The sequence below is a fragment of the Natrix helvetica genome, assembly GCF_964273705.1.
Source record: "Natrix helvetica genome assembly, chromosome: 15".
Lineage (NCBI taxonomy): Eukaryota > Metazoa > Chordata > Lepidosauria > Squamata > Natricidae > Natrix > Natrix helvetica.
In genome coordinates, this window is record NC_138565.1 from 1,677,844 (window position 1) to 1,689,327 (window position 11,484).

At 45.1% G+C, this 11,484-nt stretch overlaps 1 protein-coding gene across 2 annotated transcripts; it reads right to left on the bottom strand.

Moving 5' to 3' along the window:
* Positions 1 to 1,377: 1,377 nt before the first annotated feature.
* Positions 1,378 to 5,178, bottom strand: LOC309399680 (F-box/WD repeat-containing protein 8-like). Of its 2 annotated transcripts, none has more exons than XM_081967736.1 (3): positions 5,057 to 5,178; positions 3,317 to 3,434; positions 1,378 to 2,201 (listed from the first exon to the last, which is right to left on the bottom strand). In XM_081967736.1, exons 1-3 carry the CDS (start codon positions 5,079 to 5,081, stop codon positions 2,057 to 2,059), a joined length of 288 nt encoding a protein of 95 aa, XP_081823862.1. In that variant the 5' UTR covers positions 5,082 to 5,178; the 3' UTR covers positions 1,378 to 2,056. The 2 variants fall into 2 exon arrangements, with proteins under 2 accessions (XP_081823862.1, XP_081823861.1); XM_081967735.1 differs by having other exon boundaries at positions 5,023 to 5,158.
* Positions 5,179 to 11,484: the final 6,306 nt, after the last annotated feature.

Here is an 11,484-nt window from a genome sequence, read left to right on the forward strand (position 1 = left end):
GAGGGCGCACTTTTCTGTCCCTGATCCAAAAGCCGTAACCCGTTTAGAAAGCCTTATGATGACTTCATTGCTAACGCTAAGGGACAGAAAAGTGCGCCCTCTTGAGGACAATGCCGGTATCGTGGGAAAATTTCGTGTCCACCAGATGGCGCACTTTTCTGTCCCTGATCCAAAAGCCGTAACCCGTTTAGAAAGCCTTATGATGACTTCAATGCTAACGCTAAGGGACAGAAAAGTGCGCCCTCTTGTGGACAATATCGGGATCGTGGAAAAAAAATAAACCTTTTTAATGAATTTTATGGTTGTTATTGTGTGTTTAGAAAGCCTTATGACGACTTCAATGCTAACGCTAAGGGACAGAAAAGTGTGCCCTCCTGTGGACAATATCGGGATCGCAGGCAGAAAATAAAATAAACCGTTTTAATGAATTTTATGATTATTATTCTGTGTCTTTATTATTAGAAAGCCTTATGATGACTTTAAGAGACAGACACATAGAATAATATAGGCTAAGTTCTATTAGGAAGCAACCCACTAGATCTGAGCCTAGGTGAGCGTATGTATGTGTGTTAATGTACACAGACACACACAGCAATAGGTATATTCCCTAATATATGGTAATATGCTTATACATCTACATCAGGGGTGTCCAAACTTGGGAACTTTAAGACTTGTGGACTTCAACTCCCAGAATTCTGGGAGTTGAAGTCCACAAGTCTTAAAGTTCCCAAGTTTGGACACCCCTGATCTACATATAACCATACATTAAGGTGTGTATACCACTAAGGTTACGAGTTCTGGTCTTTTTGAAACTTGGCAACTTCGAAGGGGCACGGCTTTCGACTCCCAAAATTACTTGGGAGTTGAAGTCCCCCACCTCCGACAAGTTTGCAAAACACCTGCCCTCGCTGGTATACACAATAATATACATCCGGCCACGTGTGTGCATTTCTTTCTTCTGTAGCTCCACTGGCCCATCCAGCAAAGGAGGCCTCCAAAAATGACTCGTGCGACATTTTTTTTTTTGACCCAGCCAGCAGGAACTGGCATGGATAAGACGGATCGGGCAAAGAACCTCGTGCTGCATCGAGTTAGATATGTACTACAACTCCCAGCGCCCTTAGGCAGCAGGTTAAGAGGAAAGGTCGCAGGTTCGGCAGTCCTGGCGCAATCAAGGGGAAGTGCCAATGGAGCTGGAGGAGAAAGGATACTTACACACACGTGCTCGACTTACCTGTGGTGGAAGGGCCACGGAAGGCGTGGCAGGGCGTCCTCCGGATCTCCTCTTAATTTGGGGTTTCAAACACAAGCATCACTGACAATAAAAACAGCCATTTTTCAAGCACACCAACACACACACACCCCGTTACGAGACCATCGCTTAATAAAGATATTTTATTTACAAGAAAAAAGCTCCCAAAGCCCCATCTTTTCCAGGTGTTGCAGGTAGCTCTCCAGATATTGCAGGTAGCTCTCCAGGTGTTGCAGGTAGCATTGGTGCCAGCTCCAGAAAAGCAGTGTTGAACGCAGTGCAACTGAATGGAGCCCCTCCCTGCGGTCTCTGCCCATGTGGGCAGCAGCCCGTGTTCCTAACTCCTGGTTTTTGGGCTTCAGTCTTTATTACTACCTCCTGATTCTTACCTATCTATCGTGGTTCCTGTGGGCCATCATTTCTTCCATTCTACAGTGGTGTTGTTAGAAGTTTTGGGGAGATCCCATGTGCCCCTCTTTTGCTGCTGCCTGATGGGCCAGCCCAAGCCCTCCCAAGAGCTTTGCAGGAGCTCCATCCTTGGGGTTCCCCTTCTCTAGGGTCCAGCTTAGTTGGTCTTCCCCTTGGCCTGAAGGTGCTTTTTTTTTTTCCCAAGAGGCCCCTGGACTCCCTTTCTCCTCGAAGACGTTTCGCGCCTCTCATCCTCGAAACGTCTTCGGAGAAACAAAACAAACCAGAAAGTCCAGCTGCCTCTTGAAAAGAAAAAAGGCCCCTTTGGGACAATCCTGGCCTGCATGACGGAGAATCTCCCCAGACATCTTGGTTCTCCCCTTCTTCCGGCGCTGCCTAGATGTTGTCATAGGGGACCACAAGGCCAATATTGTAGTTGTAGCCGGTCATTTTGTTGTAAGAGGAACGGCAGATAGGAAGGCCGCTCTCGGCCACCAACTGGTCGATGGAAAACTCGTAGGCGTAGATGATGCCTCGGTGCCTGTTAGGAGAGAAGGGGAAAGAAAGTAAGGAGAATAGCAATAGCCCTTAGACTTATATACCGCTTTACAGTGCTTTTACAGCCCTTTCTAAGCGGTTGACAGAATCAGCCTCTTGCCCCCAACAATCTGGGTCCTCATTTTACCCACTTCGGAAGGAGGGAAGGTTGAGTCAACCTTGAGCCCTGTCAGGATAGAACTGCTGGCAATCAGCAGAGTTAGCCTGCAATGCTGCATTTTAACCACTGTGTATGATGGATGGAGGATGGATGGAAGGAAGGAAGGAAGGATGGATGGATGGAAGGAAGGGAGAAGGTGAGGAGAGAGGAGAGAGAAGATGGAAGGAAGGGAGGGGAGCAGAGAAGAAGAGAAGAGATTACAGAAGAGAACAGGGGTGGAGGGGAGGGAAGGGAAGGGAAGAGAAGAGGGAAGAGAAGAGGGAAGGGAAGAGAAGAGGGAAGGGAAGAATGGAATGGAAAAAGAGAAGAGAAGACAAGAGAGAAGGGAAGAGAAGAGAAGAGGGAAGAGAAGAATGGAATGGAAAAAGAGGAGATGAGAAGAGAGAAGGGAAGAGAAGAGGGAAGAGAAGAATGGAATGGAAAAAGAGGAGAAGAGAAGAGAGAAGGGAAGGGATGGGAAGAGAAGAGAGAAGGGAAGAAAAGAGAGGATTTAAATAGAATTTGGTTAGCTAACCCGTTTTCCAAGCAGAGGAGACACCAATACCCATCCAGAAACAGCTGAACTATAATTCCCATCAACCTTAGCCAAACCAACCCATAAAAACAGGTGCTGGAACCTCAAACCACCTTTCACCCATTGCGCTGGGTTTGCTTTTCCAGGAGTCAACCAGCCTCTTGCTGTTCACCACGGAGCTCGCTCGCAACTCATACTTGGATAGTCTTCCTATCCTAAACCCCCAAGATTCCTGGTTCTCTGACAGCGTTAAGACCTCACTCTCCCATCCTCCTCCTTTCGTTTGTTTAAAATCAGGAAGGCCACCTTGGGGAGGACTCCTGGTGCCCTGCCATACTGCCTCGCTGAGACTCCTGGGGATTGTAGTCCAGCGACACCGAAGAGAGGTGTCACAGGGCGCCTCCTGCGGATTGGGATAAAGTACCTTCGGTGAGCGGTCAAGTCGTCGTCCGTGATGCTGGCCCCCCCGGGGAGTTTTTTCATTGGGGACGTTGGCCGTGATGAGGCTGTGGGAGTTGAAGCGGACGTGGCGAATGGGGTGCCTGGAATAAAAGGACCAGCAGTCAGTCAATGGTTTAGAATAGAATAGAACAGAATAGAACAGAATAAAATGATAGAAAATAGAACAGAATAGAATAGAATGATAGAAAACAGAATATAATAGAATGATAGAAAACAGAATAGAATAAAATAATAGAAAATAGAACAGAATAGAATAGAATGATAGAAAATAGAATAGAATGATAGAAAACAGAATAGAACAGAATGATAGAAAACAGAATAGAATAAAATGATAGAAAATAGAACAGAATAGAATAGAATGATAGAAAATAGAATAGAATAGAATGATAGAAAACAGAAAAGAACAGAATGATAGAAAACAGAATAGAATAAAATGATAGAAAATAGAACAGAACAGAATAGAATGAATAGAAAACAGAATAGAATAGAAATGATAGAAAACAGAATAGTCTAGAGTAGATTAGACTAGACTAGACTAGAATAGAAGGGTCCTTGGAGGTCTTCTAGTCCAGCCCCCTGCTCAAGCAGGAGAACCTTATATCCTTTCAGATAAGTGACCGTCCAGTCTCTTCTTAAAAACCCACCATTTCTGAAGGCAAGCTGTTCCACTGATTACTGTAGTTTTTGGGAGTATAAGATGCACCAAGATTGTAAATTTTAAAAAAAGTTTTTGCACTCTGCAGACCTCCCAATCCCCCTGGATGCCTTGTTTTTTTGTGAAAAATGGGGCATGCAGAGAGTTTGAAAGGCCTGCAAAGGGCTCCTGGGGGCTGGGGGCAAAAGCGAGCAAAAAATGGCCCTTAGCAACAGAAATGTTCGGCCCAATTGTGGTTGTAAGCTGAGGATGACCTGTATGTAAGAAAACCTCAAGGCCCCCCTGATTGATTTATTTTTAACAGCCCTCCGAGGGCACGGCGGACGTCCCGTAACGCCTAAGAAAGGCTGACCCTGGGGAAAACGCAGTTTGCTGGTAATGCCTCTCGAAGCGAACACGAGGCTGCCTGCCTTGGGGTTCCAGTCATAGGAAACATATTTCTCTGCTTTTGTAAAGTGCAGTAGGACAACAGAAAAATAAGTTTTTTTTCCAAAAGCAGAAAAATAGTTTTGAGCGCACTCAAGTGGAATCTTTCTGAAATGCAGCTGGAGCAGGAAGAGATGGAATAAGAAAAATAATAAGAGAGGAGGAAGAGAAGAACAGGAGAGAAGAAGAAGGGGAAGGGGAAGAAGAGGAGGAGGAGGAAGAGAAGAAGAACAGGAACAAAAAAGATAACATTCCCTCCCCCTCTCCTAAAAATCTTTCAGCTGGAAAGTTCACAATAATTACACGCAAAAACCTCTGAAAGGAGCCGTTGCAAATACCCGTGTTTATTTTTTTACCATTTTACTGCAACGTGCAAACTCAAGATAAACGTTTTTAATTCCTTGCTAAGGAGGGAGGGGGCAGGGGGTGTTGATTGTTGATGATTGAGGGCTCCAGACCGTCACCCTCCGTCTTGCAAAAAGCAGGATCTCCCACCCACGAAAATCTCCCCCTCCCGCCTCAGTGCAGACCGGCATGATCCCTTCCCGTAGCCCCTTCTCCCCCCTCCCTCCCTCCCCAAGACTCGCCCGCCAACACGAAGAGGAACGAGGGAAGAAGCACCTTCTCTGCCCGGCCGGTGCCCCATGCCACTGTGCCCCGAAAGCCAGCCGCAACCCTCCAAAGCAGCTGGTTCACGAGCTTCCCCGCTTCAGTCAAGCGAAGCCTCTGCCGGGGGGGGGGGGGGTTGGGGGGTGCAATCCAATCCCAACGGCAGCCAACAGCCGCCGCTCCTTCCCCACTGGCTCTATGATGACTTCAATGCTAACGCTAAGGGACAGAAAAAGTGTGCCCTCCTGTGGAAAATATCGGGATCGCAGGCAGAAAAGAAAATAAACCTTTTAAATGAATTCTATGGTTATTATTCTGTGTTTAGAAAGCCTTATGTCCTAAAACAAACACGAACTAAAAAAAAATACTGCAACAATGAATACCATTTTATTAAACTTGGAAACATTACGAATATTTTTTTTTAAAAAAATCTGTTTTCCAAGTCCAAGTTTATTTTTTTAATCTTTATTTATTAGACGTAAGCGCTGCCCATCATGTGTAGAGGAGGCTAGCTTTGCATGTATGCATCCAAAGTTCTTCCTAGATCAGAAAGTTTACAGATTTGAGACATATAATAAAACATTAACCCTCATTAATCTGATAGGGAGATGCACATTTTCTCAGGCGCAGCTTTGAGATTGTTTACTCATTGCTTCAATGGCGTGATTTCATACGCAGCTAATGTTAGAAGAAACGTTCATCGGGGTTCAGTTCCAAGTGGGGAAAAAGAGGCTGGAAACACGGAGGCTGTTTGGAAAGATGGTTTAATGGTGGACAGTAAGGGTGGCATTCGGTGTGCAAAAATTTTGACATGTCTCTTGCTCGTCAGAAGGGGATCACGTGACACACATTCACACCCTGGACACTGCAACCATCATAAATATGGGTCAGTTGCCAACGGTCTAAATTTTGATCATGTTCCTAAATGTATGTGTCTGAAAATCTGGCACAAATGATCGGACACAGTGAGGGTCAGCTTGACATCTTTTAACCTGGTAGATTGGTCCATTTATGCAGATGGTTATAATCCTCATCCTGAAATAGAGGATTAAAAATGTTTTGGCCATGCTTCTAAAATTCTGGTCTGTGAAACTGGGTCTCTGAAGATGTTTTATGTATTGATTTGATTTGCCAATCATTTACGAGATAACAGGAATAAGAATAAACATGAGTATGAACGCTGCTCTATTTGCATATTCAGAGCAATACCCTACTGAACCTCGAAACAGAAAGCAAGATTTTGCAAATTGAAGCAAATATTGTAACCTTTACCGGAAAACATTGCTTGCTAAAGAAATCATTAACCAATATAATCTTGCGTGGTTGATGCTTGTTTAGAGATAGATTTGAGTGTTTTTTCTCCCCAGGCGGGGAGCATATGAACCTCTTTCCTAAGCATATTTTCCCTTGTGGGAAATGTGTCCTTTGCATCTCCCAAAGCAATTGCTCCCACTGTATTCGCTTCCACTGTTGTATGGAAAGGAGAAATCCTTCTCAAAACCTACAAGTGGGAGATCTTGTAGCAAGACTTTTGAGTCCCTTTACTAAGGCCAGCTGAGGAGGGAAAAGAGGAAATTCTGCCCTCTTGTGGACAGCTTTCACCATAACCCCTGGTCAAGAATTCTAGTGACTTATGATTCATTTAGAATAGAGTAAGAGCTGGGAGGGACCTCGGAGGTCTTCTAGTCCAACCCCCCTTGCTCAAGCAGGAGAGCCTATACCATCTTAGACAATTCGGTGTTTTTTGCTAGGGGCACTCAAAGTACACCTTTGTTAAAGGGATGTACATGATAAGCAACCATAGTACGTAAAAGCAGTAAATTTTGTCCTCCTGTGGCTTGTGTGTGTGTGCTGTAACATTTGGCAAAGAAGCCCTGGAGTGGCTTATTTTCATTCTTACATTTATTTCCTTTGATGAAAGCTGAAAGCAGCCAGAGAAGAGGCTGTCAGGAATAGAAATGTTAGTTCCAGGAGATAAAATTTCATTTCTAATAGGGCACTGAGGATGGCAAAACAGGGATTGCTGCCCTCCTGTGGCCAGGTAAGTGCATGCCATTTTTCCCTCTAAGATACAGCAGAAAAGGTTACTGGATAAATTAGATTAGATAAAATAGAGCAGAATAGAAATTAGGAATGGAAGGGAATCAGAATAGAATAGAACAGAGAATGTAGAATAGAGTGGAATAGCAGAGCACAGAAATTGGGAATGGAATGGAATCAGAATAGGAGAATGTAGAATAGAATAGAGAATGTAGAATAGAATAACAGCATAGAAAAGAAATTAGGAATGGAATGAAATCAGAATAGAATAGAGAATAGAGAATGTAGAATACAATAGAATAGAATAGAGAATGTAGAATAGAATAGCATAGAAATTAGGAATGGAATGGAATCAGAATAGAATAGAGAATGTAGAGTAGAATAGAATAGAATAGCAAAGAAATTAGGAATGGAATGAGAATAGAATAGCAAAGAAATTAGGAATGGAATGGAATGAGAATAGCATAGCATAGCATAGAATTTAGGAATGGAATGAGAATAGAATAGGAGAATGTAGAACAGAATAGAATAGAATAACAGAGTTGGAAGGGATCTTGGAGGTTTTATAATCCAACCCCCTTGATGAGAAAGATCAAAATAATTTTATAAAAAGGACAAAAATAATTTCATTGGAGGTTTATTTTGGTAGAACAAAATGATTTCCAATTACACCAAAACCCCAAATACTCACAAAAGATGGTCCTTGGTGACTTCAGCAAAGAGCAGGAGCTCAGGGTGCCCAGCATGTCCAAACTCCTGATTGCAGGATCACAAACATGGTCAAGGAAGACTTGAAAGCAGTTTCAAACAACTTATTGTTTCTTTAACACAATAAGCATCACATATTCCAAGCATTACCCAGCTGAAACAAGTTGTATAAATCATAATACATAAAGATAAAATACATAAAAGTGTGATCCAATATTTTAAGGATGACAAAAAGTCACAATAATCTTAAACATTAGATACAACAATAACATACCATGATGGGTTAAAATGACATTTTTTGATAAAAGAAACCACAGTTGTCATCGAAAGATTTGTCTCCAAAGAAAGAAAACACAACTTCAATGTTCAAGCATTTTAATATCATAACAGGTATCTTTTGGTGAAGAGATGGTGATAGGAAATGATACATTAAAAATAGGCAACAGATAACATATCTTGTCTATCATTAGCATCACAGCAACTTAACAGCAGTAAGTCAGGAGTAAAACTCAGCTGCAATCCAAAAAATACATGTCAAACAGAATATTACCAATTAGAGATATTTCAGGAACAAAAGGCAACAAATACGACAAAAGAAATCAACATTCTTGAGGTGAGCGCTATATACTGTGTGTCATGATTAACATTTACTGGTCAAAAACATAACATACATTTTCAACAGCAGCCCAGGCTAAAATTATTCCAAGGTGGAAAACTAGAAACCTTTTATCAACAGCCACACCTAACATTAAAAAGAGCTGTTGACGCTGTCTTTCTGGTCCTAAGAACAATTGCCATGGCTAAATTTACACTAGGCAGAAAACTATGAAATCTATTATAAATCACCGGCACCCTTAGCATTAAAAGGGGCCCTTGTTTTCTGGTTCTAAAAACCAAAATGCCTAAATTAAGCAGGCAACAAATCTAATCAGGATTTAAATGGCCACATCTCAAAATTAAAAAGGGCAGCACAGATTAATTTTCCAATTCGAGGACCTAATGTCTCACCCTAGCAAAAGAGAAGTTATTAATTTATTGAAATGGCAATAACTCGTATTAAAGTGCATCGCCACATTAACTTTTAGTTCTAACAGATCTGGCTGCTCCTGAAATTATTTCTAAGAATGTGGAGGAGGAGGAGGAGGACTGGTGATCCAAAAGGATTCCCTTCCAGTTTGAGTGTCGTTGGAGATCCTCAGGGACTGGGAGAGCCTCCTATCTGAGCCCCCTGGACTCTCTCAGTGTGATTCGCCCTCAACACTCACTCAGGGACTGAAAGGGTCACCCAATGGAACCCCAGAGACATCCAGTGTGAGTCTCACAGAGGGTCTGCTCAGGGATTGAAAGACCTCCCTCCAGGAGGCGCCGTGGCATTTCCACCATCATGCGTGGGTGTCTGGTGTGAGTCAAAATGGCCTTGAAAACAGTGTAGCCTTTCTCCATCAACTCATCTGTGCTCATGCATGAACGTAAGTAGGCTACAAATGTGGAGAGGATTCCCTTCCAGTTTGAGTGTCGTTGAGGATCCTCAGGGACTGGGAGGGCCTTCTATCTGAGCGCTCTGGACTCTTCCAGTGTGATTCACCCTCACCGCCCGCTCAGGGACTGGAAGACCTCCTCCACCAGGAGGCGCCGTGGCATTTCTACCATCATGTGTGGGTGTCTGGTATGAGTCAAAATGGCCTCGGAAACAGTGCAGCCTTTCTCCCGAGAAATGCACCCCATCAACTCATCTGTGCTCATACATGAACCTAGGTAGGCTACGAATGTGGAGAGGATCCCCTTCCAGTTTGAGTCCCTTTTGGGATCCTCAGGGACTGGGAGAGCCTTCTATCTGGGCGCTCTGACTCTTCCAGTGTGATTCACCCTCACCGCCCGCTCAGGGACTGGAAGACCTCCTCCACCAGGAGGCGCCGTGGCATTTTCACCATCATTTGAGCGCAGATGGAATCAGGAATAGTGCATCTCCCTTTGACTCACTTGTTTCACAGACTGCACTGAGAATGATCGTCATTGGCCACGTGTCACATTGGATCGACTCAATGGGTAGGGCGGGAGGTGATCCAAAAGGATTCCTTTCCAGTTTGAGTGTCGTTGGGGATCCTCAGGGACTGGGAGAGCCTTCTATCTGGGCGCTCTAGACTCTTCCAGTGTGATTCGCCCTCAACGCTCACTCAGGGACTGGAAGACCTCCTCCACCAGGAGGCGCCGTGGCATTTCTACCATCATGTGTGGGTGTCTGGTGTGTGTCACAATGGCCTCGGAAACAGTGCAGCCTTACCCTGAGAAATGCACCCCATCAACTCATCTGTGCTCATACATGAACCTAGGTAGGCTACGAATGTGGAGAGGATCCCCTTCCAGTTTGAGTCCCTTTTGGGATCCTCAGGGACTGGGAGAGCCTTCTATCTGGGCGCTCTGACTCTTCCAGTGTGATTCACCCTCACCGCCCGCTCAGGGACTGGAAGACCTCCTCCACCAGGAGGCGCCGTGGCATTTTCACCATCATTTGAGCACAGATGGAATCAGGAATAGTGCATCTCCCTTTGACTCACTTGTTTCACAGACTGCACTGAGAATGATCGTCATTGGCCACGTGTCACATTGGATCGACTCAATGGGTAGGGAGGGAGGTGATCCAAAAGGATTCCCTTCCAGTTTGAGTGTCGTTGGGGATCCTCAGGGACTGGGAGAGCCTTCTATCTGAGCGCTCTGGACTCTTCCAGTGTGATTCGCCCTCAACGCTCACTCAGGGACTGGAAGACCTCCTCCACCAGGAGGCGCCGTGGCATTTTCACCATCATTTGAGCACAGATGGAATCAGGAATAGTGCATCTCCCTTTGACTCACTTGTTTCACAGACTGCACTGAGAATGATCGTCATTGGCCACGTGTCACATTGGATCGACTCAATGGGTAGGGAGGGAGGTGATCCAAAAGGATTCCCTTCCAGTTTGAGTGTCGTTGGGGATCCTCAGGGACTGGGAGAGCCTTCTATCTGAGCGCTCTGGACTCTTCCAGTGTGATTCGCCCTCAACGCTCACTCAGGGATTGGAAGACCTCCTCCACCAGGAGGCGCCGTGGCATTTCTACCATCATGTGTGGGTGTCTGGTGTGTGTCACAATGGCCTCGGAAACAGTGCAGCCTTTCTCCCGAGAAATGCACCCCATCAACTCATCTGTGCTCATACATGAACCTAGGTAGGCTACGAATGTGGAGAGGATCCCCTTCCAGTTTGAGTCCCTTTTGGGATCCTCAGGGACTGGGAGAGCCTTCTATCTGGGCGCTCTGACTCTTCCAGTGTGATTCACCCTCACCGCCCGCTCAGGGACTGGAAGACCTCCTCCACCAGGAGGCGCCGTGGCATTTTCACCATCATTTGAGCGCAGATGGAATCAGGAATAGTGCATCTCCCTTTGACTCACTTGTTTCACAGACTGCACTGAGAATGATCGTCATTGGCCACGTGTCACATTGGATCGACTCAATGGGTAGGGAGGGAGGTGATCCAAAAGGATTCCCTTCCAGTTTGAGTGTCGTTGGGGATCCTCAGGGACTGGGAGAGCCTTCTATCTGAGCGCTCTGGACTCTTCCAGTGTGATTCGTCCTCAACGCTCACTCAGGGACTGGAAGGGTCACCCAATGGAACCCCAGAGAGGTGTCCAGTGTGAGTCTCACAGAGGGTGTTCTC